Source organism: Heterodontus francisci, unplaced genomic scaffold (genome assembly GCF_036365525.1).
Source record: "Heterodontus francisci isolate sHetFra1 unplaced genomic scaffold, sHetFra1.hap1 HAP1_SCAFFOLD_43, whole genome shotgun sequence".
Classification (NCBI taxonomy): domain Eukaryota; kingdom Metazoa; phylum Chordata; class Chondrichthyes; order Heterodontiformes; family Heterodontidae; genus Heterodontus; species Heterodontus francisci.
In genome coordinates this window covers 13,402,411-13,426,806 of record NW_027141852.1, presented here as the reverse complement: position 1 = coordinate 13,426,806, position 24,396 = coordinate 13,402,411, and the positions used below count along the sequence as shown (strand labels likewise).

Sequence of the window (24,396 nt, the reverse complement as noted above, 5' to 3'; positions counted from 1 at the left end):
GTGTGGAAGTAATAAATTAGACAGGCTTTGGGGTGACAGTGAGAAATCACTGAAACAGATGCTTAAAGATTTGAAATAGTTCTCAGTCGGTCCTGTTACTGACATTTTGGAATCAGACAGGAACCAGCCCTTTCACAGAGACTGTGGGTGGCTCTGAAAAGAGCCTTTGGTTTATTAGATGACATTTTGGCCGCTTTACTTTTTCTGGGAGCTCTGAGTGCTGGTTTTCTTGGGCAGCAGCACGGCCTGGATATTAGGCAGCACCCCACCCTGAGCGATAGTCACTCCTCCCAGCAGCTTGTTGAGCTCCTCGTCGTTGCGCACGGCCAGCTGCAGTTGTCTGGGAATGATGCGGGTCTTCTTGTTGTCCCGGGCCGCGTTGCCAGCCAGCTCGAGGATTTCAGCGGTCAGATACTCGAGCACAGCAGCCAGATAGACCGGGGCTCCGGCACCCACACGCTCAGCATAGTTGCCCTTTCTTAGGTGCCTGTGAACACGGCCCACCGGGAACTGAAGCCCAGCCCGGGAGGAGCGAGACTTGGCCTTGGCCCGAGCTTTGCCGCTGGTCTTTCCTCTTCCAGACATTTCCACAATCTCACAAATACTTTCACAAAGAATGGATATTTTCCACAGCATTTACTTTACTTATAGACTGAAAACTCTCCCCATTGGTCGCTACTAAATTCACCTCATTTGCCTATATTCTTCACCAATCAGGTCACTGACAAACAGAAGTGGGCGGGATTTACCGCCACAACATCAGAAGCAGAAAATTTGTCAATTTCAAAAAGCCCGCCAATTTCATTGTCAGAAAGGAGTGGATTAAAATAAATGTCATCCTTAGTCAAATAATTAAAACCCCTTCCCTTTATTTTGTTTTATTCAACTCTTTCCGTCACCAATTACAGACGCGGGTTTAAAATGTTGTTTAAATTGTGGATCTTTCTTCAATCGCTTTCAAACTGTCCCGGGCGGCACTAAATCCCTGTTCACAGCATTTCCCTGAAGGGAAACATTCAGTTTATCTTCAATCAGAGCCCAGTGTCCTTCTCTGAAAAGAGGGAGCCGGATCGAGTCCTCAAACAGCCCTTAGTCTGCTGTGTAATAACCCCATTCCGGGCTGTTACACTGCGGAGAGTTGCTGTTGATAAAATTATGAATCAGTTCACATTTCAGGAAGAGAGTGAAGGGACTGAGGTCAGACTCTTACCGCTGAAAGCAGCTGTTCATGCGGTCATTCAGGGGCTGTGTAAAACCACAAAAACAGCTTTTAGCAAAAAAGGAAAGGCGAATGAGCGGATTATGGGTTTTCGTTCGGTTTATGGGACAGCAGACAAAAACACAGCAGTGGGACATTTATTATGTTACACATTGTCTAAAAATGATTTCATAGAGATGTTCGGATGCTGCTTTTTCAGAGAGATTGTGGGTGGCTCTTAAAAGAGCCGTTGTGTTTGGGATCTTTTTCAGTCCATTGTGCAGTTTTACTTGGAGCTGGTGTACTTGGTCACCGCCTTTGTCCCTTCCGACACGGCGTGTTTGGCCAGCTCCCCGGGCAGCAGCAGGCGCACGGCGGTCTGGATCTCCCGGGAGCTGATGGTGCTGCGCTTGTTGTAATGGGCCAGGCGGGAAGCCTCACCCGCGATGCGCTCGAAAATATCGTTCACAAACGAGTTCATGATGCTCATGGCCTTGGAGGAGATGCCGGTGTCGGGGTGAACCTGCTTCATCACTTTGTAGATGTAGATGGAGTAACTCTCCTTCCTCGACTTTCTCCGCCTCTTACCGCCCTTTGCTGATGGTTTACTCACAGTTTTCTTGGCGCCCTTCTTAGCAGCTGCTTTCTTCTTCTCCTCAACCATCTTCAGTTTCAATTTCAGACTCAGAAATAAACCAAACCCCTTCCGAGTGCGGATTAAATAAACAATCCCACAGCTCTATGCTGATGAGGGATGGGGGAAAGTAAAGATTGTGATTGGGTGATTGGGAGTGATGTCACAATGGTTTTATATTGTAATTCTACAATTGGTCTCTTTCGCCATCCAATCAGATTAAATATTTGCAACCAATCACAAACACCCATACTGCAATCAGGAAGTATATTTCACAAATACTCTCTCCAGCCCCAGTTTCTGTTGAAAGAGCCGCTCCCTGTGTGGAGCTTCCTGGAAATGTCCTGGCTGTTGTTGGGAGGACACTTATTGACTGATTCTGTGTCGTTGTGTCTCTGCTATTGCATGTGAGTGTGCAATTAATTTCATTTTTAGTCTAGGCTACTGTGTTTGAGTGTTTTATGTAATTTGGTAACTCAGTCTCTGCTGCTGCATGGATTCATTCTGTCTCTGTCAGGTACTGTGTTTGAGTGTGAGGAGATGAGGTGGAGTCTTGCAGCAAGAAAGATGGAAAAGAGCATTGGTGCCGATGACACAGCCTTACATGACGTAGGTTGCACTCGGATTGGGTCAGTGATAGATCCGTTGGCAAGGATTACAGCTTGCATGTCGTAGTGCAGTATGTTTGAGGAGGACATTCCATAATCCCTCTCGGTTGGTAGAGTCGAAGGCCTTTGTCAGGTCAGAGAAGGCTATGTATAAAGGTTGCTGCTTCTCCTTACATTTTCTTGAAGTTGTCTTGCTGTGAAGATTATGTTCACTGTGCCTGTTGATGGACAGAATCCACATTGTGATTCCAGTAGGAGCTCTTCAGCCACGGGGAGGAGCCAGTTGAGAAGGACTCTTGTGATGACCTTCCCTGGGGTGGACAGCAGGGATACCCCTCTATAGTTAACACAGTCGGTCGTGTCAACGTTTTTTAAAGATGATCACAATTACCGCATCACGGCGATCCCCTGACATGCTCTCCTCCTTCTAGATGAGGGAAATGAGACATGCATTTGTGTCGAGTGTTTCTCTGCCATATTTTAGAATTTTGATGTGAATTCTATCTATTCTGGCAGTCTTATTGTTTTTTAGCTGTCCATCTCTAGTATCATGTGTGAATGTGGGATTCATTCTGTACCTGTCACTCACTGGTACTTTGTGAAAGTGTGAGATACATTCTGTATCTGTCAGTCTTCGGTATTGTATGTGAGTGTGGAATACATTCTGTCAGTGGCACTGTGTATGAGTATTTGATTCATTCTGTCAGTCTCTGGAATGTTATGTGATTTTGGACTTGGTCGTAATCTGTCAGTGGTTCTGTATGTGTGGAATTCAAGGTATATCTGTCAGTATCTCAGTGTGTGTGTGAGTTCATTCTTTATCTGTCAGTCTGTGGTGATTTATGTGAGTTTGGCAGTCACTGAATCTGCCAGGTACTGCAGGAGTATTTGAGAATGATTTTGTATGTGTCAGTCTTTGCTACTACATAGGAGTGTGGGATTAATTCTGTATCTGTCAGCCTTTGGTAGTGTGTGTGATTGTGGGATGAATTAATTCGCAGTCATTGGTGCCCAGTATGAATGTGGAAATCAATCTGTAACTCAGCCTGATATTGTTATGTGAGGGTAGAAATCACGTGTACCTTTCGATCCCGGGTGCTGACCGTGAGCATGGGATTAATTCTGTACCTGTCGGTGGTACTGTATCTATCTGTGGGATTAATTCTGTACCTTTCAGTCACTGGTATTGTGTATGAAAGTGGGATTAATTCTAGATCCACCACACATTGGTTGTGTGTGTGTGTGTGTGTGTGTGTGTGTGTGTGTGTGTGTGTGTGCGTGCGTGTGTGTGTAAGAACATAAGAAGATACGAAATAGGACAGGAGTAGACCATTTGGCCCATCAAGCCTGCTCTGCCACTCAATAAGATCATGGCAGTTCTGATTGTGGCCTTAACTTCACTTTCCTGCCTGCCCCCATAACCATTGACTCTGTTGTAGATCAAAAATCTGTCTATTGCTGCGTTGAATATATTCAATGACACAGCCTCCACAGTCCTCTGGAGAGCAGAATTCCAAAGATTAACAACCCTCTCAGAGAAGAAATTCCTCCTCATCTCCTTCTTGAAAGAGCGACTGCTCATCTTAAACTCTGGCCCCTAATTCTACAAACCCCCACAAGGAGAAACGTCCTCTCAGCATCTACCTGTCCAGCCCACTGAGAATCTTACAGGTTTCAATAAGATCACCTCTCAATCTTCTAAACTCCAGTGAGTATAGGCCCAGCCTGCTCAACTTTTTCTCATAAGACAATCAAACATCCCAGCAATCAGCCGAGTGAACCTTCTTTGAAGTGATTCCAATGCAAGTATATTCCTCCTTATTTAAGGAGACCAAAACTGTATGGGGATGGGATGTCACTATTGCCCTGTAAAGTTATGGCAAAACTTCCTTACTTTTATACTCCATTCCCCTTGCTAAAAATGCCAATTACTTGCGATACCTTCATGCTAACATGTTTCTAATTCATGTACCTGGACACCCAGATTCCTTGGTACAGCAGCATTCTGCAGTCTCTCTCTATATAAATAATATTCTGTTTTTCTATTCTACCTGCCAAAGTAGACAATCTCACATTTCCCCATATTATACTCCATCTGCCAAATGTTTTCCCACTGACTTAACCTATCTATATCTCTTTGTAGACACATTTTGTCCTCCTCACAACTTTCTTTCCTACCTATCTTTGTACCATCTACAAATTTAGCAACAATATACTTGGTCCCTTCACTCAAGTTATTAATATAGACCATAAATATTTGAGGCCCCAGCACTGTACCTGTGGCACTCCATTAGTTACAGTTTGCCATTCTGAATATGCTCCATTTATCCCCACTCTCTGTTTTCTGTGAGTTAGCCAATCCCATAGCCATGTGTGGATAGTTTTCAGTTTGTATCTGTCAGTGCCTGGTACTCTATGTGAGTTTTGGACTCTTTCTCAATCTCTCAGTGCTACTATTTGTGTGTTAGGTTGCTTTAGATGACTCAGGCTGAGGTACTGTGAGTGAGTGCAAAAATCAACCTATAGTTTTCAGCATCTGGCACTGAGCATGTGTTTCAGCATCACTTTATCTGTCAATATCTGGTCAATATCTATATATCATTATATAACCTTCCATCCCTGGGACTGTTTGCAAGTCTGGATTCATTCCACATAAAATGTCAGCACAGCAACAGGCCACTGATGTGGTTGGTTTTAAGCAGACAATATGTTTGAAGTTTTGCCAAGTATTAAATATCTGTCACTGTGAACATAATAGTGAAAGATAATGTGTCTTTCAATCTGATACAGGATTGATGTGCAAATGTAACTCAGGCTGTACTAATCAATTTGATCAATGCCATTCAGTCTGACTCTGAGGGAGAATCTTTGACTTGTGTGTAAAATGAGCTCAGTCTGGAATTGTACAGTATCTTCCATCTGACACTATGAGGTTTTAGGACTGGTATGTAATTTATAGTTGAGACTAAACTCATCAAATTTGTATCTTTTAGTTTCACAATCCGGATGAGTTTTAAACTGGAATCTGAGTTTGTATCTCAGGTTATACTATATTTCAGAATCTCTCAATCTGATTATGCACTTGAGATTTTGACTTGTATCTAATGTACATGTCTGGACACATTATGGGAATTAATACTGATAATAAACTCGTAATGACCTGTGTAAATATTGGATCTCAGAAGATGTTTTTTTTTAGAATTAGAATGAGAACATTACAGCGCAGTACAGGCCCTTCGGCCCTCGATGTTGCGCCGACCTGTGAAACCATCTGACCTACACTATTCCATTTTCATCCATATGTCTATCCAATGACCACTTAAATGCCCTTAAAGTTGGTGAATCTACTACTGCTGCAGGCAGGGCGTTCCACGCCCTTACTACTCTCTGAGTAAAGAAACTACCTCTCACATCTGTCCTATATCTATCACCCCTCAACTTGAAGCGATGTCCCCTCGTGTTTGCCATCACCATCCGAGGAAAAAGACGCTCACTATCCACCCTATCTAACCCTCTGATTATCTTATATGTCTCTATTAAGTCACCTCTCCTCCTCCTTCTCTCCAACGAAAACAATCTCAAGTCCCTCAGCCTTTCCTCGTAAGACCTTCCCTCCATACCAGGCAACATCCTAGTAAATCTCCTCTGCACCCTTTCCATAGCTTCCACATCGTTCCTATAATGCGGTGACCAGAACTGCACGCAATACTCCAGGTGCGGTCTCACCAGAGTTTTGTACAGCTGCAGCATGACCTCGTGGCTCCGAAACTCGATCCCCCTACTAATAAAAGCTAACACACCATATGCCTTCTTAACAGCCCTATTAACCTGGGTAGCAACCTTCAGGGATTTATGCACCTGGACACCAAGATCTCTCTGTTCATCTGCACTGCCAAGGATCTTCCCATTAGCCCAGTACTCTGCATTCCTGTTACTCCTTCCAAAGTGAATCACCTCGCACTTTTCCGCATTAAACTCCATTTGCCATCTCTCAGCCCAGCTCTGTAGCCTATCTATGTCCCTCTGTACCCTACAACATCCTTTGGCACTATCCACAACTCCACCGACCTTAGTGTGATCTGCAAATTTACTAACCCACCCTTCTACACCCTCTTCCAGGTCATTTACAAAAATGACAAACAGCAGTGGCCCCAAAACAGATCCTTGCAGTACACCACTAGTAACTAAACTCCAGGATGAACATTTGCCATGAACCACCACCCTCTGTCTTCTTTCAGCTAGCCAATTTCTGATCCAAAGCTCTAAATCACCTTCAACCCCATACTTCCGTATTTTCTGCAATAGCCTACCGTGGGGAACCTTATCAAACGCCTTACTGAAATCCATATACACCACATCCACTGCTTTACCCTCAACCACCTGTTTGGTCACCTTCTCGAAAAACTCAATAAGGTTTGTGAGGCACGACCTACCCGTCACAAAACCGTGCTGACTATCTCTAATGAACTTATTCTTTTCAAGATGATTATAAATCCTATCTCTTATAACCCTTTCCAACATTTTACCCACAACCGAAGTAAGGCTCACAGGTCTATAATTACCAGGGCTGTCTCTACTCCCCTTCTTGAACAAGGGGACAACATTTGCTCTCCTCCAGTCTTCCGGCACTATTCCTGTCGACAATGACGACATAAAGATCAAGGACAAAGGCTCTGCAATCTCCTCCCTAGCTTCCCAGAGAATCCTAGGGTAAATCCCATCTGGCCCAGGGGACTTATCTATTTTCACACTTTCCAAAATTGCAAACACCTCCTCCTTGTGAACCTCAATCCCATCTAGCCTAGTAGCCTGAATCTCAGTATTCTCCTCAACAACATTTTCTTTCTCTACTGTAAATACTGATGCAAAATATTCATTTAACACTTCCCTATCTCTTCTGATTCCACACACAACTTCGCACTACTATCCTTGATTGGCCCTAATCTAACTCTCATCATTCTTTTATTCCTGATATACCTATAGAAAGCCTTAGGGTTTTCCCTGATCCTATGCGCCAATGACTTCTCGTGTCCTCTCCTTGCTGATCTTAGCTCTCCCTTTAGATCCTTCCTGGCTAGCTTGTAGCTCTCAAGCGCCCTCACTGAGCCTTCACGTCTCATCCTAACATAAGCCTTCTTATTCCTCTTGACAAGCGCTTCAACTTCTTTAGTAAACCACGGCTCCCTCGCTCGACAACTTCCTCCCTGCCTCACAGGTACATACTTATCAAGGACACGCAGTAGCTGCTCCTTGAATGTTATTGAGGTTAATTCTGTCACTTTGAAACAGGAACAATTTGTCAGTTCTATGTGTGTTTAATTTGTAGCTGAGGTTGCACTATTGTGGGATTGACACACTGATAATTTGATAGTGGGTGAGAATTTGGACTGGGATTTGTGAATCTACCTGTCAGTGGTACTGAGTTGGGGTGACATGGAAACAACGTCTGTCTCTCCTGCTCTATTTGATTGATGGATTGAAAATGTGTCTCTGGAACTATTTCTGCCGTCTGAGACTGTGGAACTGATGTCCTGTCTGTGTCTCTGCGCTCTGTGAGTGATAATGTACGGACTGTGTGTGAGAAGGAGCTGGTGACACTCTTCCTTGTAACTTGGTGGAGGAAACATGACATTTATTCTGGTTCATTCAATTATTTGTCTGTTTGAACAAAAGTATGTTTGTAACAAAAATACAGGTGAGATCAAAGATCCAGAGTTTTAATGAATTTAATCTCTCAAATAATAATGAGCCCCCACAAAGGAGGCCCAGCCATACAAATATTATCATTGTTTGACTGCATTGCAGTAACAGGTTCATCCCATTCTGTCTCCATCCCCCATCGACACACAACCCGAGAATGGCCTCTCCCTTCCCCCACTCACTCCATGTTCCGGGACCAGTTCCAGCTCCAATCCGACTCTTACAAACAGCCCCCGCCTCCCCCTGAACTTGCCCCGGACTCGATGCTGATCTCTGAGTCAATCTGCGGACACGCTCCCAAAGCGATGTGCTGCTGGAAGGAGGCTGCTGTTTGCTCCCTTTCCCAGGGACCGGGATCTCTCCATTCGCGGCTATTTTAAACCATCTTCTTCCGCTCACAGGCAGTGCTGGGGGAGGGGAGCGCTGGCGCAGCTTTCTGCAACAATTCCGCAAACAGAAACATGGAAAATTTCCGGTGCAGAATGAGGCCCTTCGGCCCATCGTGCCCGCGCCAGCTCAAAGAGAGCGATCCAGCCTGGTCCCGCAGTTTATTGTTATTGGACAGAGAAGTGTGGAAACAGAAACGGACAGTCAGAACGTGGGGAGTTACACAAAGAGAATCTATTATAGGCACCAGGTGAGAAGTGTGAAGGACACATTTTAAACAGCGGCTGTTTGGTTTCGCTTGAACGGTTAGACCATGGGAGCGAGAACTGGAAATCTGACCTGTGTAAAAGTCCCTGCTCCGTCGGTCAGTCCCATTCATGGCCCAGTGGATTGTTTCTGGATGTCATTTAATTGTTGTAAAACGGCCAAAGCCCCTGGTATGCAGCAGCTGGGGGCTGAAGGACTGCAGTGGAATCAGACACTGATTCTGTTTGTGTTGCTGGGTTTCCTTTGTGATTGTTCACAATGATTATTCATTGAATAATTATTTTGGTCTCTCTTGTAACTTCCACCACACCTCTTCCTGAATTAGAATAAATACTTTTTCTTTCTACAGGCAAATACTTGAAGGAAGCAGAATAAATATAATGATGCCTCAGCACAAGGGGAAGTGCAGCCGGCTTCTCACACACAGTAAGGACAGTATCATTCAGAGAGAAAAGAGACATCAGTTCCACAATCACTGCCAGCAGTACTAGTCAGACTGGCACTGATCCCAAGTTCCAGAGACTAACAGTCAATCCAACAGTCACACAGAGCATGACAGACTGAAGTTGTTTCCATTTCACCCCAACTCTGTCCCACTGACAGGTAGATACATCAATCCCAGTCCAAAATCACATCCACTGTCAGATTGCAAGGCACTGTGTCACTCTCACAAGAGAGCAGCCTTAACTACAAATTCAATGTCAGATCGAACAGACAAACAGTACCTGATTGTGAAGTACAGAATTAATCTCAATAATGTAACCAGACTGCAGACTGAGCTACATGTTGCACACCACTCCACAAATCTCACAAATGGTCAGACTGGAGGAGACAGTATTAATTCCATTACTGCAAACTGAATGCACTGTTATCTACCAGGACATAAAACATATTGTAAAATGAAAGGACACAGACCTGAAATGTTAATTGTGTTTCTCCCTCCACAAATGCTGCCTAAACTGCTGAGTATTTCCAGCATTTTTGTTTATTTCAGATTTCCAGCATCTACAGACTTTTGCTTTTATTTTAAAGTTAAAGAAACATTGCATTTTTTTTATTTATTTAGAGATACAGCACTGAAACAGGCTCTTCGGACCACCGCGTCTGTGCCGACCAACAACCACCCATTTATACTAACCCAACAGTAATCCCTTATTCCCTATCACCTACCTACACTTGGGGCAATTTACAATAGCCAATTTACTTATCACCTGCAAGTCTTTGGCTGTGGGAGGAAACCGGAGCACCCGGGGAAAACCCACACAGACACAGGGAGAACTTGCAAACTTCACACAGGCAGTACCCAGAATCGAATCGGGGTCTCTGGAGCTGTGAGGCTGCGGTGCTAACCACTGCGCCACTGTGTCTTCTCGAGCCACCCCTTGAGAAGTGAGACTTTTTGCCCAGAGATGGGGCTCTGTTAGGTGAGAGTGACTGCCCTTGACATCAAGGCAGCCTTTGACGTGCATGGCAACAAGGCAGCCCTAGCAAAACCAGTGTAAATAGAAATCGGGGCAAAATGCTCTGCTGTTTGCAGTCATACCTGGCACTAAAGAAGATGGATGTGGTTGTTCAGGTCAATCATCTCAGTCTCCGGCCATTAGAGCTGGAATTCCTCAGAGAGGTGTTCTAGGCCCAACCATCTTCAGCAGCTTCATCAATGACCTTCCCTCCATCACAAGGCCAGAAGTGTGGATGTTTTCTGATGATTGCACAATGTTCAGCACCATTCATGACTCCTCAGATACTGAAGCAGCCCGTGTCCAGATGCAGCAAGACCTGGACAACGTCCAGGCTTGGGTTGATAAGTGGCAAGTAACATTGGCATCAGATAAGTGCCAGGCAATGACCATCTCAAACAAGAGAGAATCTAATCATCTCCCCTTGATGTTCAATGGCATTACCATCACTGAATCCCCCACCATTAACATTGACTATTGGTTACCATTGACCAGAAACTGAACTGGACCAGCCATATAAATGCTGTGACTGCAAGAGCAGGTCAGAGGCTACGAATTCTGCGGCGAGTAACTGACCTCCTGTTTCCCCACATCCGTCCACCATTCACAAGACACAAGTCAGGACTGTGATGGAATACTGTCCACTTGCCTGGATGAAGGCAGCTCCAACAACACTCAAGTAGCCTGTTTGATTGCCCACATCCACCACCTTCAATATTCACTCCATTCACCACTGATGCACAGTGGCAGCAGTGCGTACCAGCTAAAAGATGCACTGCAGCATCACACCAAGGCTTCTTCGACAGTACCTTCCAAACCCAGAACCTCCACCACCAACAAGGACAAGGGCAGCAGATGCATGGGAACACTACCACCTGCAAGTTCCCCTCCAAGCCACACACCATCCTGACTTGGAACTATATCACCATTCCTTCACTGTCGCTGGGTAAAAATCCTGGAACTCCCTTCCAAACAGCACTGCTGGAATTCCTGCAGCTCAAGGACTGCAGCGGCTTAAGAAGGCAGCTCACCACCACTTTGTCAAGGGCAATTTGGAATGGGCAATAAATGCTGGCATAGCCAGTGATGCCTACATCACACTAACAAATGAAAAAAGTGAGGAAATAGTGAAGGGCTTTTATAGAATACACGGAGACACGTTTCCACTTGTGGTGTCTGAAACGAGCCAAAAATATAAAATCGACATTCATAAAACCAATGAGGAATTCATGAAAAATGTATTTACGTAGTGAGTGGTTAGAATCTGGAATTTGCAACCACAGGGAGAGGTCGAGGCAAATAGTATTGATGCATTTAAGGGGAGGTGGAACAACTGCATGGGAAGAAAGGAATTGAGGGATATACATAATGGGCTTTATTTTTGTTTATTTGTGCATATGAAGCAGGGTGGCTGGAAATATGTGTAGAGCATAGAGAAGTTGGGACGATCCCAGTGCAGTGTTTTGTCTCGATGGATCTGCCCAGAATACTTGTGATGCAGGAGCTGGGAGCTTCAGTACTTCAGTGGAGACAGATACTGACACTGGTTTTCATTTGTGGGTGTTTTTAATGATTATTAATTGCGAAATTAAATTCACCTCTTTGATATTTTGCACCTCCCCTGTTCTTGAGTGAAGACATATTTTTTCTTCATGCAGGCAAATACTTGAAGGAATCGTGATGAATGTGATGGTTGCTGCACTCGAGGCACAAGGAACAGTGCAGCCAGCTCCTCTCACACACAGTAGGTACATTGTCACTCAGAGTACAGAGGGATAGACAGTTCATCAGTTCCCTAGTCTCAGACTGCAGAAGTAGTCAGGCCCACATTGATCCCGAGTTCCAGAGACACATTTTCAATCAAACAATCAAACAAAGCAGGAGAGAAATAAGTTGTTTCCATTTCACCCCAATTCAGTCCCATTGACAGTCAGATACATCAATCCCAGGTCAAAATCACGCACATTAACAGATTGAAATACAATGTGTCAATCTAAATATAATGCAGACTTAGCTATCAATTAAATATCAGATAGAATTGGCACACAGTATTGATTGAATGGCACAGAATCTCATGTAATGATGTATCCTGAGATTTAAATTAAATACCATACTCAAAGCTCACATCCATTCATGATAAAGGATGTTTAAACATCCCCATAGTGTACCCTGAGATACAAGTTACATACAAGTCCAACATTCATTACAGAGAAAGTTTCTAAGGTGCTGAAAGATATTGTAACCTGAGACACAAATTAGATACCAGTTCAGAACTCACCCACACTGTGAAATGGAAAGATACAGAATCAATTCCATTAGTGTAGATTGATCTAGATATTATACACCATTCTAAAAACTCAGACAATATCAAACTGAAATACAGTATCAATTCCATGAGTGTAGATTGATCTAAACATTGCCAGTCCAAAAATAAAACCGTATTAGATTAAGTAATGCTGATAGAAAGTGCAAACTGTGATGTAAATTAGATGCCTGAACTCACCCAGACTGCGGAATTTAAAAATACAGTCGACTGAGATACACATTATTTACCAGCCAAAAACATCTCAAACATTATCAGAGTGAAATAGATTATCAATTCCATTTGTGTAGACTGAAATCCACAGAACAAACCAGTAAAAAATCTCATACAGCGGTATGGTGGTTTTGTGGTGACATTACAGGACGAGTAATCCTGAAGTCTCCACGAATGGTCCAGAGAAACAAGTTCAATTTCCATTACAACAGCTGGGTAATTATAGTATCATAGAATCAAAGATAGTTTAAGGCACAGAAAGAGGCCACTTGGCCCATCGTGTCTGTGCCAGATGAAAAACTTTCCACCCATTCTAATTCCACCTTCTAGCATTTGGTCTGCAGCCCTGCAGATTACAGCACTTGAATGTATATCCAAACTTCTTTTGAATGAATTGAGGCAGTGAGTTCCAGACCCCCACCACCCTCTGGCTGAAAAAAACTTTTCCTCATCTCCCCCGTAATCTTTCTACCAATCACTTTAAATCTATTTCCCCTAGTCACTGACCTCTCTGCTAAGGTAAATAGGCCCTTCACTTCAACTCTATCCAGGCACCTCAAAATTTTGTATGTTTCAATGAGATTTCTCCTCAGCCTTCTCTGTGCCAAGAACAGCCTCAGCCTATCCAGTCTTTCCTCATAGCTGCATTTTTCCAATCCCGGCAACATCCTCGTGAATCTCCTCTGTACCCTCTCTAGTGCAATTACATCCTTTCTGTAATGAGGCGATCAGAACTGCATACAGTACTCGTTGTGGCCTGACTAATGATTTATACAGTTCCAGCATAACCTCCCTGCTCTTAAATCTATACATCGGCTAATAAAGGAAAGGATTCCATATGCCTTCTTACCACCTTATCGACCTGTCCTGCTACCTTCAGGGATCTGTGGACATTTACTCCAAGGTCCCTCACTTCCTCTACACCTCTCAGTACTCTCCCATTAATTGTGTATTCCTTTGCCTTGTTTGACCTCCCCAAATGCATCAACTCACACTTCTGAATTGAATTCTATTTGCCATTTTTCTGCCCATCTGACCAGACCATGAAGATCTTCCTGCAGCCTACAGCTATCCTCCTTGCTATTTACCACACAGCCAATCTTTGTGCCATCTGCAAACTCATACCCCCTACATTTACATCCATGTAGACTACATCAACTGCACTACCCTCATCTATCTTCCTTCTTAATTCTTCAAAATTTCGATCAAGTTGGGCAGACAAGATCTTCCCTTAACAAATCCATGCTGACTATCCTTGATTAATCTGTGCCTTTCGAAGTAACATTTTATCCTGTCTCTCAGAATAGATTCCAATAATTTGCCCAATACTGATGTTAGACTGACTGGCCTGTAATTATTTGGTCTCCCTCACACCCTTTTTAAACAAAGGTACAACGTTAGCAGTCCTACAATCCTCCATCACAACACCTGTATCCAGTGAGGTCTGGAAAATGATGATCAGCTCTTCTGCTATTTCCACTCTTGCTTCTTTTTAACAGCCTGAGGTGCATTCCATCCGGCGCTCGTGATTTATCAACTTTCATATGGACTAATCCCATTAATATGTCCTCTCTCCCTCTGTATGGATCACATCCATACTTCACACCCCTCTTCCTTATCTACAATATATGCATCTTCCCCCTCTTTTGTGAAGACAGATGCAAAGTATTTATTCAGAACAATGCCAGCATCTTCTGCTCTACACATAGGTTACCTTTTTGGTCTTTTCTGTGCCCTATTCTATCCTTATTTATCCTTTTACTCTCAATGTATTGATAAAACATCTTTGGGTTCACCATGATTTTGATTGCCAATATTCTTTTATGCTCGCGCTTAACTTTCCTAATTTCAATGTTGATTTCCCCCCTCCACATTCTACACTCCTCTCGGCTTTCTGTAGTATTCAGTTCTCTGTGTTGGGCATAAAGTTTCCTTTACTGCCTTATTATACCCGTAAACTCCTTGACATCCATGGGGCTCTAGATTTGGCCTTCCCACCCTTTTTCTTTGTGGGAACATGTTGACTCTGAACCCCTTGAATCTCCCCTTTGAATTCTTCCCACTGCTCTGACACTGATTTACCTTCAAGTACCTGTTTCCAGTCCACTTTCGGTAAATCACTCCTCAGCTTAGTAAAGTTGGCGTGACCCCAATTGAGAACTCTAACTCCTGTTCTATCCTTGTCCTTTCCATAATTATATTAAAACTGACTGAATTATGATCACTACCACCAAAATGCTCTCCCACTGCCACTCCTTCCACCTGCCCTCTTCATTTCCTCAAACTAAGTCTAAAACTTCACCCTATATTGTTGGACTTGCTACATATTGGCTAAAAAAGTTCTCCTGAATGCACCTCAAGAATTCTGCTCCCTCAATTCCTTCTACACGAAAAGTATCCCAGTTAATGTTGGGGTGGTTCAAATCCCCAACTGTTACTGCCCTATTGTTCTTGCACTTCTCAGATATTTGCCTACATATCTGCTCTTCTATCTCCCCCTGACTGTTTAGGGGTCTATAGTACACTCCCAGCAGTGTGATTGCCTCTTTTTTATTCCTCAGCTCAATCTATACGGTCTCATTTGATAAACCTTCCAACATATCATCTCTCCTCACAGCTTTAATAGTTTCTTTGACCAAAATTGCCACTCCCTCTCCTTTTTTATCCCCTTCTCTCTCACGTCTGAAAACCCTGTAACCAGGAAAATTGAGCTGCCATGCCTGCCCCTCCTTTAGCCATGTTTGTGTAATAGCTATGATATCATACTGCCATGTGTCTAACTGTGCCCTGAGCTCATCTGCTTCATTTGCTATACTCCTTGCATTGATTTAGATATCCTTGAGCAGTGCCAACATTTTTTGTTTTGAATTTCCTAATCAGTGTTTCCTCTCTCTTCCAAACTGCATTAATTTTCTGCCTTCCATTTTCATTTCTGATTTTGTCCCATCTGACTCTACCTTCCCGTCCCCATCTCCCTGCCAAACTAGTTTAAACCCTCCCCAACAGCACTAGCAAAACATCCTGCAAGAAACTCCGTCCCAGCTCTGTTCAGGTGCGACCTATCCAACCTGTCCCAAGAATCTAAAGTCCTCCCTCCTGCACCATCTTTCCAGCCATGCATTCATCTGTCTTATCCATCTATTCCTGTACTCACTTGCACGTGGCACTGGGAGTAATCCGGAGATTATTACTTATGATGTCCTGCTTGCTAATTTCTTACCTTGCTCCCTCCATTCTGACTGCAGCACAACATCCTTATATCTACCTATGTTGTTGGTTCTGATGTGGACTACCACTACTGGCTGTTCACCCTCCCCCTTCAGGATGCTCTGTAGCTGCTCAATGACATCCTTGACCCTGGCACCAGGGAGCCTACACTCCATTCCTGGATTCACGTCTGTGGCCACCGAAACACCTGATTGTTTCCTTGATGATTGAATCACCTATCACTATGGCTTTTCCAGTCTTCCCTGTACTCTCCTTTGCAGCTGAGTCACCCATGGTGCCATGGGCTTGGCTTTGGCTGCACTCCCCAGGTGAAGCATCATTGTCCTCTGTATTCAGAACTGAATACCTGCTGGAGAGTGAGACGCACTCGGGGTGTCCTGCACGACCTGCCTGATTCCTTTTGACTGCCTGGTGGTCACCCATTCCCTCTCTCCCTGCATACTCTTAAGCTGTGGGGTGACCACATCTATAAACGTGTTATCTATGTCGAAGGAACAAAGAACAGTACAGCACAGGAACAGGCCATTCGGCCCTCCAAGCCTGCGCCGATCTTGATGCCTGTCTAAACTAAAACCTTCTGCACTTCCGGGGACCATATCCCTCTATTACCATCCTGTTCACGTATTTATCAAGATGCCTCTTAAACGTCGCTATCGTACCTGCTTCCACCACTTCCCCTGGCTGCAAGTTCCAGGCACTCACAACCCTCTATGTAAAGAACTTGCCTTGCACATCCCCTCTAAACTTTGCCCTCGCACCTTAAACCTATGTCCCCTCGTAACTGACTCTGCCACCTTGTGAAACAGCTTCTGACTATTCATTCTGTCCATGCCACTCATAACTTTGTAAGCCTCTACCATGTCGCTCCTCCACCTCCGTCGTTCCAGTGAAAACAATCCGAGTTTATCCAACCTCTGCTCATAGCTAATGCCCTCCAGACCAGGCAACATCCTGGTAAACCTCTTCTGTACCCTCTCCAAAGCCTCCATGTCCCTCTGGTAGTGTGGCGACCAGAATTGCACGCAATATTCTAAGTGTGGCCTAACTAAAGTTCTGTACAGCTGCAGCATGACTTACCAAATTTTATACTCTATGCCCCGACCGATGAAGGCAAGCATGCCATATGCCTTCTTGACTACCTTATCCACCTGCGTTGCCACTTTCAGTGACCTGTGGATCTGTACGCCCAGATCTCTCTGCCTGTCAATACTCCTAAGGGTTTTGCCATTTACTGTATACTTCACACCAGTCCTTGATCTTCGAAAATGCATTACCTCACATTTGTCCGGATTAAGCTCCATCTGCCATTTCTTCGCCCAAGTCTCCAACCGATCTATATCCTGCTGTATCCTCTGACAATCATCATCACTATCCGCAACTCCACCAACCTTTGTGTCATCTGCAAACTTATTAATCAGACCAGCTACATTTTCCTCAAAATCATTTATATATACTACAAACAGCAAAGGGCCCAGCACTGATCCCTGCGGAACACCGCTAGTCACAGCCCTCCATTCAGAAAAGCACCCTTCCACTGCTACCTATGACCGAGCCAGTTCTGTATCAATCTTGCCAGCTCACCTCTGATCCCATGTGACTTCATTTTTTGTACTAGTCTGCCATGAGGGACCTTGTCAAAAGCTTTACTGAAGTCCATATAGACAACATCTACTGCCCTTCCTTCATCAATCATCTTCATCACTTCCTCAAAAAACTCCATCAAGTTCGGGAAAACTATGCTGCCTCTCGCTAAGAAATCCATTTGTTTCCAAATGGGAGTAAATCCTGTCCCGAAGAATCCTCTCCAATAATTTCCCTACCACTGAATTAAGGCTCGCCGGCCTATAATTTCCTGGATTATCCTTGCTACCCTTCTTAAACAAAGGAACACCATTGGCTATTCTCCAGTCTTCTGGGACCTCACCTGTAGCCAGTGAGGATACAAAGATTTCTGTCAAGGCCCCAGCAATTTCTTCCCTTGCCTCCCTCAGTATTCTGGGGTAGATCTCATCAGGCCCAGGGGACTTATCTACCTTAATGCTTTGCAAGACGCCCAACACCTCCTCCTTTTTGATAACGACATGACCCAGACTATCTACACTCCCTTCCCTAGACTCATCATCCACCAAGTCCTTCTCTTTGGTCAATACTGATGCAAAGTACTCATTTAGTACCTCGCCATTTCCTCTGGCTCCACACATAGATGTAGCTCTCATCCTCACCAATGCAGCACAGTGTTGCCAGTTACCGCTCAAGTTCCAAAACCCAGAGCTCAAGCTGCCAAAGTTGACATCACTTCCTGGCACAAATGGTTCTCCAGGATACGGGAAGCATCTGGGAGCTCCCACCTAGCACAGGAGGTGCACGCTAGAGATTGAAGCACCCCTGCCATTCCTTTATGTATTAGTTGACCCTTTGCTACTGCTAAAAAAAAGCCTGACAAATTCTACAACACCTTAGAATTATGAATAAAACCTTACTAGTACTGATAAATCCTAATAAAAATCAATACAGTTCACTAGTTAAAATAAACCTTACTGAAAAAAACATACTCACCGACTACTCACTTGTTCCTTATTATTGATACTTTTTTTTTAAAGTCTGCCAGTTGTTGAGATGTGAGAACCCAGCTATTTACACATCCACCCCAACAGTGGTGTACTAACGATTTACTGATTCTCCTCAACAGCATTTGCTCACAACCAATCACCTTGCAGCTTTCCTGTGATGTCACTATTCACTTTGTTTTCACACTACGGCGGCCTGGACTCTTGTCCGCTCCACTCTCGCTGTTTCCCGCTCTTTGAGCGAACTCGAACCCGAACTCGATCTGTCTCTCGCTCTCACTCTCGCTCGCTCTCTGGGGTCTTTATGCTCCATTCCACTCTCGCTGCTCCCTACTCTCAATGTATCAATCTATGTTTGTTTTGTGTTTAATTTAAAATATGAATTAACTGAATTTTACAACTGTAGGTTTTATTTGGTAGTCCTATGCAAGTTGTGGATTGGTATTCAATATTTAGCTCTGTGAAAACGATCGTGAATGAAAATATAACTTCGATGGGCTGGTATGCAAGCTCCAAGTCCTTCAGTTTGTCATAATCGATTTGATACTGTATCATTCAGTCTTAAACTTTGTGGGATTTTTGGACTGTTATGTAATGTGTAGCTCGGTCTAACGTCTGATGTATATTATTGGGATTTATAGCATCATAGGAAATAGGGGCAGTAGGCCATTCGGCCCATCGGCCTGCTCTACCATTCAAATAGCTCGTGGCTGATCATCTACCTCTACGCCATTTTTCGCCACTATCTCCATGTCCCTTGATCTCATTAGTATTCAGAAATCTATCAATTTCTGTCTTGAATATGTTCAATGATTGAGCCTCCACAGCCATCTGGGGTAGAGAATTCCACGGATTTGCCACACCAAGTAAAGACATTCCTGCTCATCTAAGTCTCAAATGCCCGGCCCTTATTTTGAGACTGTGTCCCCTTGTTATAAACTCACTAGCCAGAAGAAACCTTCTATCCATATCTACCCTGTGAGACCCTGGAAGAATTTTGTAAGTTTCAATTAGATCATCTGTCATTCTTTGAAACTCCAGAGAATACAGGGCCAGTTTCGGCAATCTCTCATCATCTTCCATCCCAGGGGATTAGTCTGGTGAACATCTGTTGCACTCCCTCTATGACAAGTGTCAGGCAAATCCCCACCTGCCAAGGCTGAGGGACACATTATTTCACCGCATGAACATTAAAACTTAAAAATTGCAAGCCCCAGACTGGAAAGACATTTGCACAGTAACAGACAGTGTTGAAACAATGGGGACCCAGTTGTTGCTTCCCCAACGCACAGAAGAAATGGTCAGACCAGTTTTAGTCACATGACTAACTGGCTATTGCAGAGGTTTGAACTGAGAGTTTTTAAATTGGAGAAAACAGTACTTGAAATCAGAAAGCACTTTTCTCCTGGACTGATAAGACCTCCCTCCTGCCTGCCTCCATCTCTTCCCCACGGAACTGAATCTTGTGAAAACAGATGAAGCTCAAAGAGAGAAAAGTCTCCTACGTGAACAAGGTTTAAGAAGAACACTAGGCCCCAACGAACAGCAAGACTAACTACAATCAAGTGAGCATGCAGCAGAGTAAAATAAAACGTTAGAGACTGCCTCAAACCTTTCACCTAACAATTTCTTCTCTTTTCTGTCCTTATTTGCATGTGTGTATCGCGTATGCATGCTAGCGTGGGCACGTCGTATATCCGTATGGGTGAACCGTATTAGAGTTTAAGTAAGTTTAATAAATATCAGTTTTCTTCTTTAAACCAAAGAAAGCCTGTTTATGCTCATTACTTTGCCTTATAATTGGAAAGCTGTGAACAAGGATTCACAAAGGGGGAGCTCAAAACACAATGTGTTTAAAAATTAAGCCCTGTTACAATAAGACCAGGTGAAGAAATTAACAGACCCCTGGACACCTTTCTCACCTGGTCGTAACACAAGTATATACTTCCCGAGATAAAGAAACCAGAATTGTCCAGAATATTCTCGGTGTGGTCTCACCAAGTCATTATACAATTGAAGCAATACATCTTTACTCAGGTACTCAAATCCCCTTTCAATGAAGCCAACATACAATTTGCCTTCTTAATTGCTTGCTGCACCTGCATACTAGCTTCCAGTAGCTCATTAACAAGGACATCCATCTCCAACAAGAGAGAATCTAACCATCTTCCCATGACATTCAATGGTAGTACTATCACTGAATCCCCCACTATCAACATCCGAGGGGCTACCACTGGCAAGAAATTGAACTGGAGTAGCCATATCAATACCGTGGCTAAAAGAGCAGGTCAGAGGCTAGGAATCCTGTGGCGAGTAACTCATCTCCTGACTCCCCAAAGCATGTCCACCATGTCTTAGGCACAAGTCAGGAGTGTGATGGAATATTCTCTATTTGCCTGGATGGGTGCAGCTCCAACAACACTCAAGAAGCTCGACACCATCCAGGACAAAGCAGCCCACTTGATTGGCACCCCAATCACAAACATTCACTCCCTCCACCACTGACGCACAGTAGCACCAGTGTGTACCATCTACAAGATGCATGGCAGAAACACACCAAGGCTCCTTCGACAAAACCTTCCAAACCCGCAACCTCTACTACCTTGAACGACACGGGCAGCAAATGCATGGGAACACCGCCACCTGCAAGTTCTCCCCCAAGCCACGCACCATCCTGACTTGGAACTATATTGCCATTCCTTCACAGTTGCTGGGTCAAAATTCTGGAACTCCCTAACAGCACTGTGGGTGTACCTACCCCACATGGACTGCAGCGGTTCAAGAAGGCAGCTCACCACCAACTTCTCAAGGGCAATTAGGGATGGGCAATACATGCTGGTCTCGCCAGTGACACCCACATCCCATGAATGAATAAAAAAGAAATCCAGGTCCCTTTGAACATCGACACTTCCCAACCTCTCACCATTTAAGAAATACTCTGTCTTTCTGTTTATTCTACCAAAGTGGAGAACTTCACACTTATTCACATGATATTCCATCTGCTATGTTCTAGCCCATTCACTTAGCCTGTCCAAATCCCCTTGAAGCCTCCTTGCATTCATTCTGTACCTTTCAATCATGTAAATTTTGTCTGTTCTATTTCAGATTTTAGATTTAAAATGTAACCATGGTGACAGAGTTTATTGAGATCTGATAGTGAGTTTGTTTTTGGACTGCGATTGATGTATCAACCTGTCAGCTGTACTGAATTGGAGTGAAATGGAAACAACTTCTGTCTCTCCTGCTGTTGTTTGACTGTTGGATTGAAAATGTGTCTCTCGACTTTGGGATCAGTGTCTGTCTGACTACTTCATTGTTTGTTCCAGTGGAACTGATGAGCTGGCAGTATCTCTGTGCTTTGGGAGTGATCCTGTACCGACTGTGTGTTGGAGTGAGATGCTGCACTTTTTCTTGTGGCCAGGAATCACCACATCACCACATCCATTCAGGCTCCTTCATGTATTTGCCTGCAGGAATGAAAAGTAACTCTTAAACCTGAAGATCTGGTGATGTAGAAGATACAAAAGTGATCAATGCAATCGTCCCAATAATTATTATTATGAACAATCACAAAATGAAAACCAGGAACACAAACAGTGTCAGTGTCTGACTCCACTGCAGTACTGCAGTATTCAGCTTCTGTTTACCAGGTGTTTGCAGTGGATTTACAAGAAGTTTGTGTCATTCAGAAACAACACAAGCCCTGCACTGCTCAATGACTGGGACTGTCCGATAGAGCAGTGACCTTGACACAGTCACATTTCTATTTCAATGGAAAACAAGCAGCCACTATTTAAAATGTGCCTTTCACACTTCTCACCTGGTGTCTGCAATAAATGCTCTTTGTCTAACTGTCCACATCGTTATTGTGCGGCTATTTTTCCCCCACTGTTCACAATCCAACAAACAGTGAGAGACGAACTAAAGCAGGAAAATTCCCTCTCCTTTGGGTGGTGAAATTGTGACTGATTTTCAATAGTGATTTCCTCCCATTGTGTCTCCCTGAGCCTGCACAGACACTGTCCGAGAATGAACTCTCCCTTCCCCGTGTCCCCGGCTCACTCCATGTTCCGGGAGCAGCTCCTGCTCCTCAGTGTCTGTTACAAACACTCCCCGACTCCCCCTCAACTTCCCACCACTCAATGCTCATCTCTGAGCACATCTGCGGACACGCTCCCAAAGCAGTGGCTGCTGGAAGCAGATGCTGTTTGTTCCCTTCCCCCGGGCCCGGGAAGTCTCCATTAGCAGCTGATTTAAAGCATCTTCCCCTGATTGAGTGAATGGCCTCACAGACTGGGTTGGGGAAAGGCTGCGCATGCGCGCTACTCATCATTGTGACGTCCCACTGGGGGCGGGGCTACAGCGCGCGTGCGCAGATCCCTGCAGCAATTCAGCATTCAAACATCAATGGGAACTTTCCGCACTTCACCCTCATCAAAGTCCCAAAGAAAGTGAAGAGGGGCTTGGACTGGAGGGAGGGGCGGGATAGGGGGAACCTAGAACCCAGAAAGCTGCCCACTTGCCCCATTTAGATGCTCAATTTGCGGTCATTCCCTGCAGGGGGTTTGTTATTATTGAGCCCCTCCTGGTAAAACAATCCGATAGAAAGAGGGGAGAAAGGAGGGAGCCGGTGTGTTTGCTGGGACCTTGCAGAATTCATTTCAGCAGCAAAAGTCCCGGGTTATATTAACCCGAGTGAAACACGCTGTCAGTGAGAGGAAAACCGAACGGCCCTTTTCATCTTTTCATTGGAAACAAAGTAGAGCCGGAAGTGCGGCGAGCAGAACAGACACACAAGCTCAATGACAGGAGAGCTCGGCCGTCCCTGAGTTTCAGCTCCCGGCTCTTCCATTTCCTCATCCACACTGTCTTTACTGTGGATGTCCAGGGGTTCCTTGTCGGATCTGAGGACTGTATCCATTAAACATTCTGAGTCAGGAGATCCACACACACTCTGTTATCAAGATTTATGGGCAGGAATGTTTCAAAACTTTGTCTATTAAATCATTGTATTATTCACAGAACTAATGAGGCAATCGGTTCATTGCTCAGGTCTTGAACTTGGTTTGGGTAGACAGAAAACTGAGAGGTTCAGCACTTTTCAAGTTCTTCACTAATATAACTGAATTTTGATGAAGAAACAGAAAAGGTTGATGAAGGGAAAGCAATGGATGTTGTCTATATGGATTTTAAGAAAGCGTTTGAGAAACTACCACATCAAAGGCTGGGTAACAAAACTGAGGCTCCTGGAATAAGAGGGTCTGTGTCTGATTCGATTAAAAAATGGCTGAAATAACAAAAAAGTGAGTATTTGGTTGTTTTTCAGAATGGAAGATGGTGAACAGTGATGTCCACAAGGGTCAGTATCAGGACCACCATATATATAAATGACTTGAATATTGGAATCACACAATTGTTACTGCACAGAAGGAGGCCATTTGGCCCATCGTGTCTGCACTGACTCTCCAAATGAGCAATTCACCTCATGTAATTCCCTGTCCTCTCCCCATAATCCTGTACATTCTTCCTTTTCAGATAACAGTCTAATTCCCCTTTGAATGCTTCAATTGAACCTGCCTCCATCACATTCTCAGGCAGTTCATACTTTCACCACTCGCTGCATGAAAAAGTTTTTCCTCATCTCGCTTTTGCTTCTTTTAGCTTTAAATCTGTGCCCTCTTGTTCTCGCTCCTTTCACAATTGGGAACAGTTTCTCCCTATCCACTCTGTCCATTTTGAATACCACTATGAAATCTCCTCTTAGTCTTCGTTTCTCCAAGTAAAACAGTCCTAACTTCTCCAATCTATCTT

General features: G+C 44.2%; 1 protein-coding gene across 1 annotated transcript; it reads right to left on the bottom strand.

The window, feature by feature from the left end:
* Window positions 1-228: 228 nt before the first annotated feature.
* LOC137364999 (histone H2A-like) lies at window positions 229-585 on the bottom strand (the record flags this gene model as incomplete). The annotated part of the gene is made up of 1 exon (XM_068027871.1): window positions 229-585. A coding segment is annotated over exon 1 (357 nt), but the record flags the coding sequence as incomplete, so codon positions are not given.
* Between the last annotated feature and the right edge of the window lie 23,811 nt (window positions 586-24,396).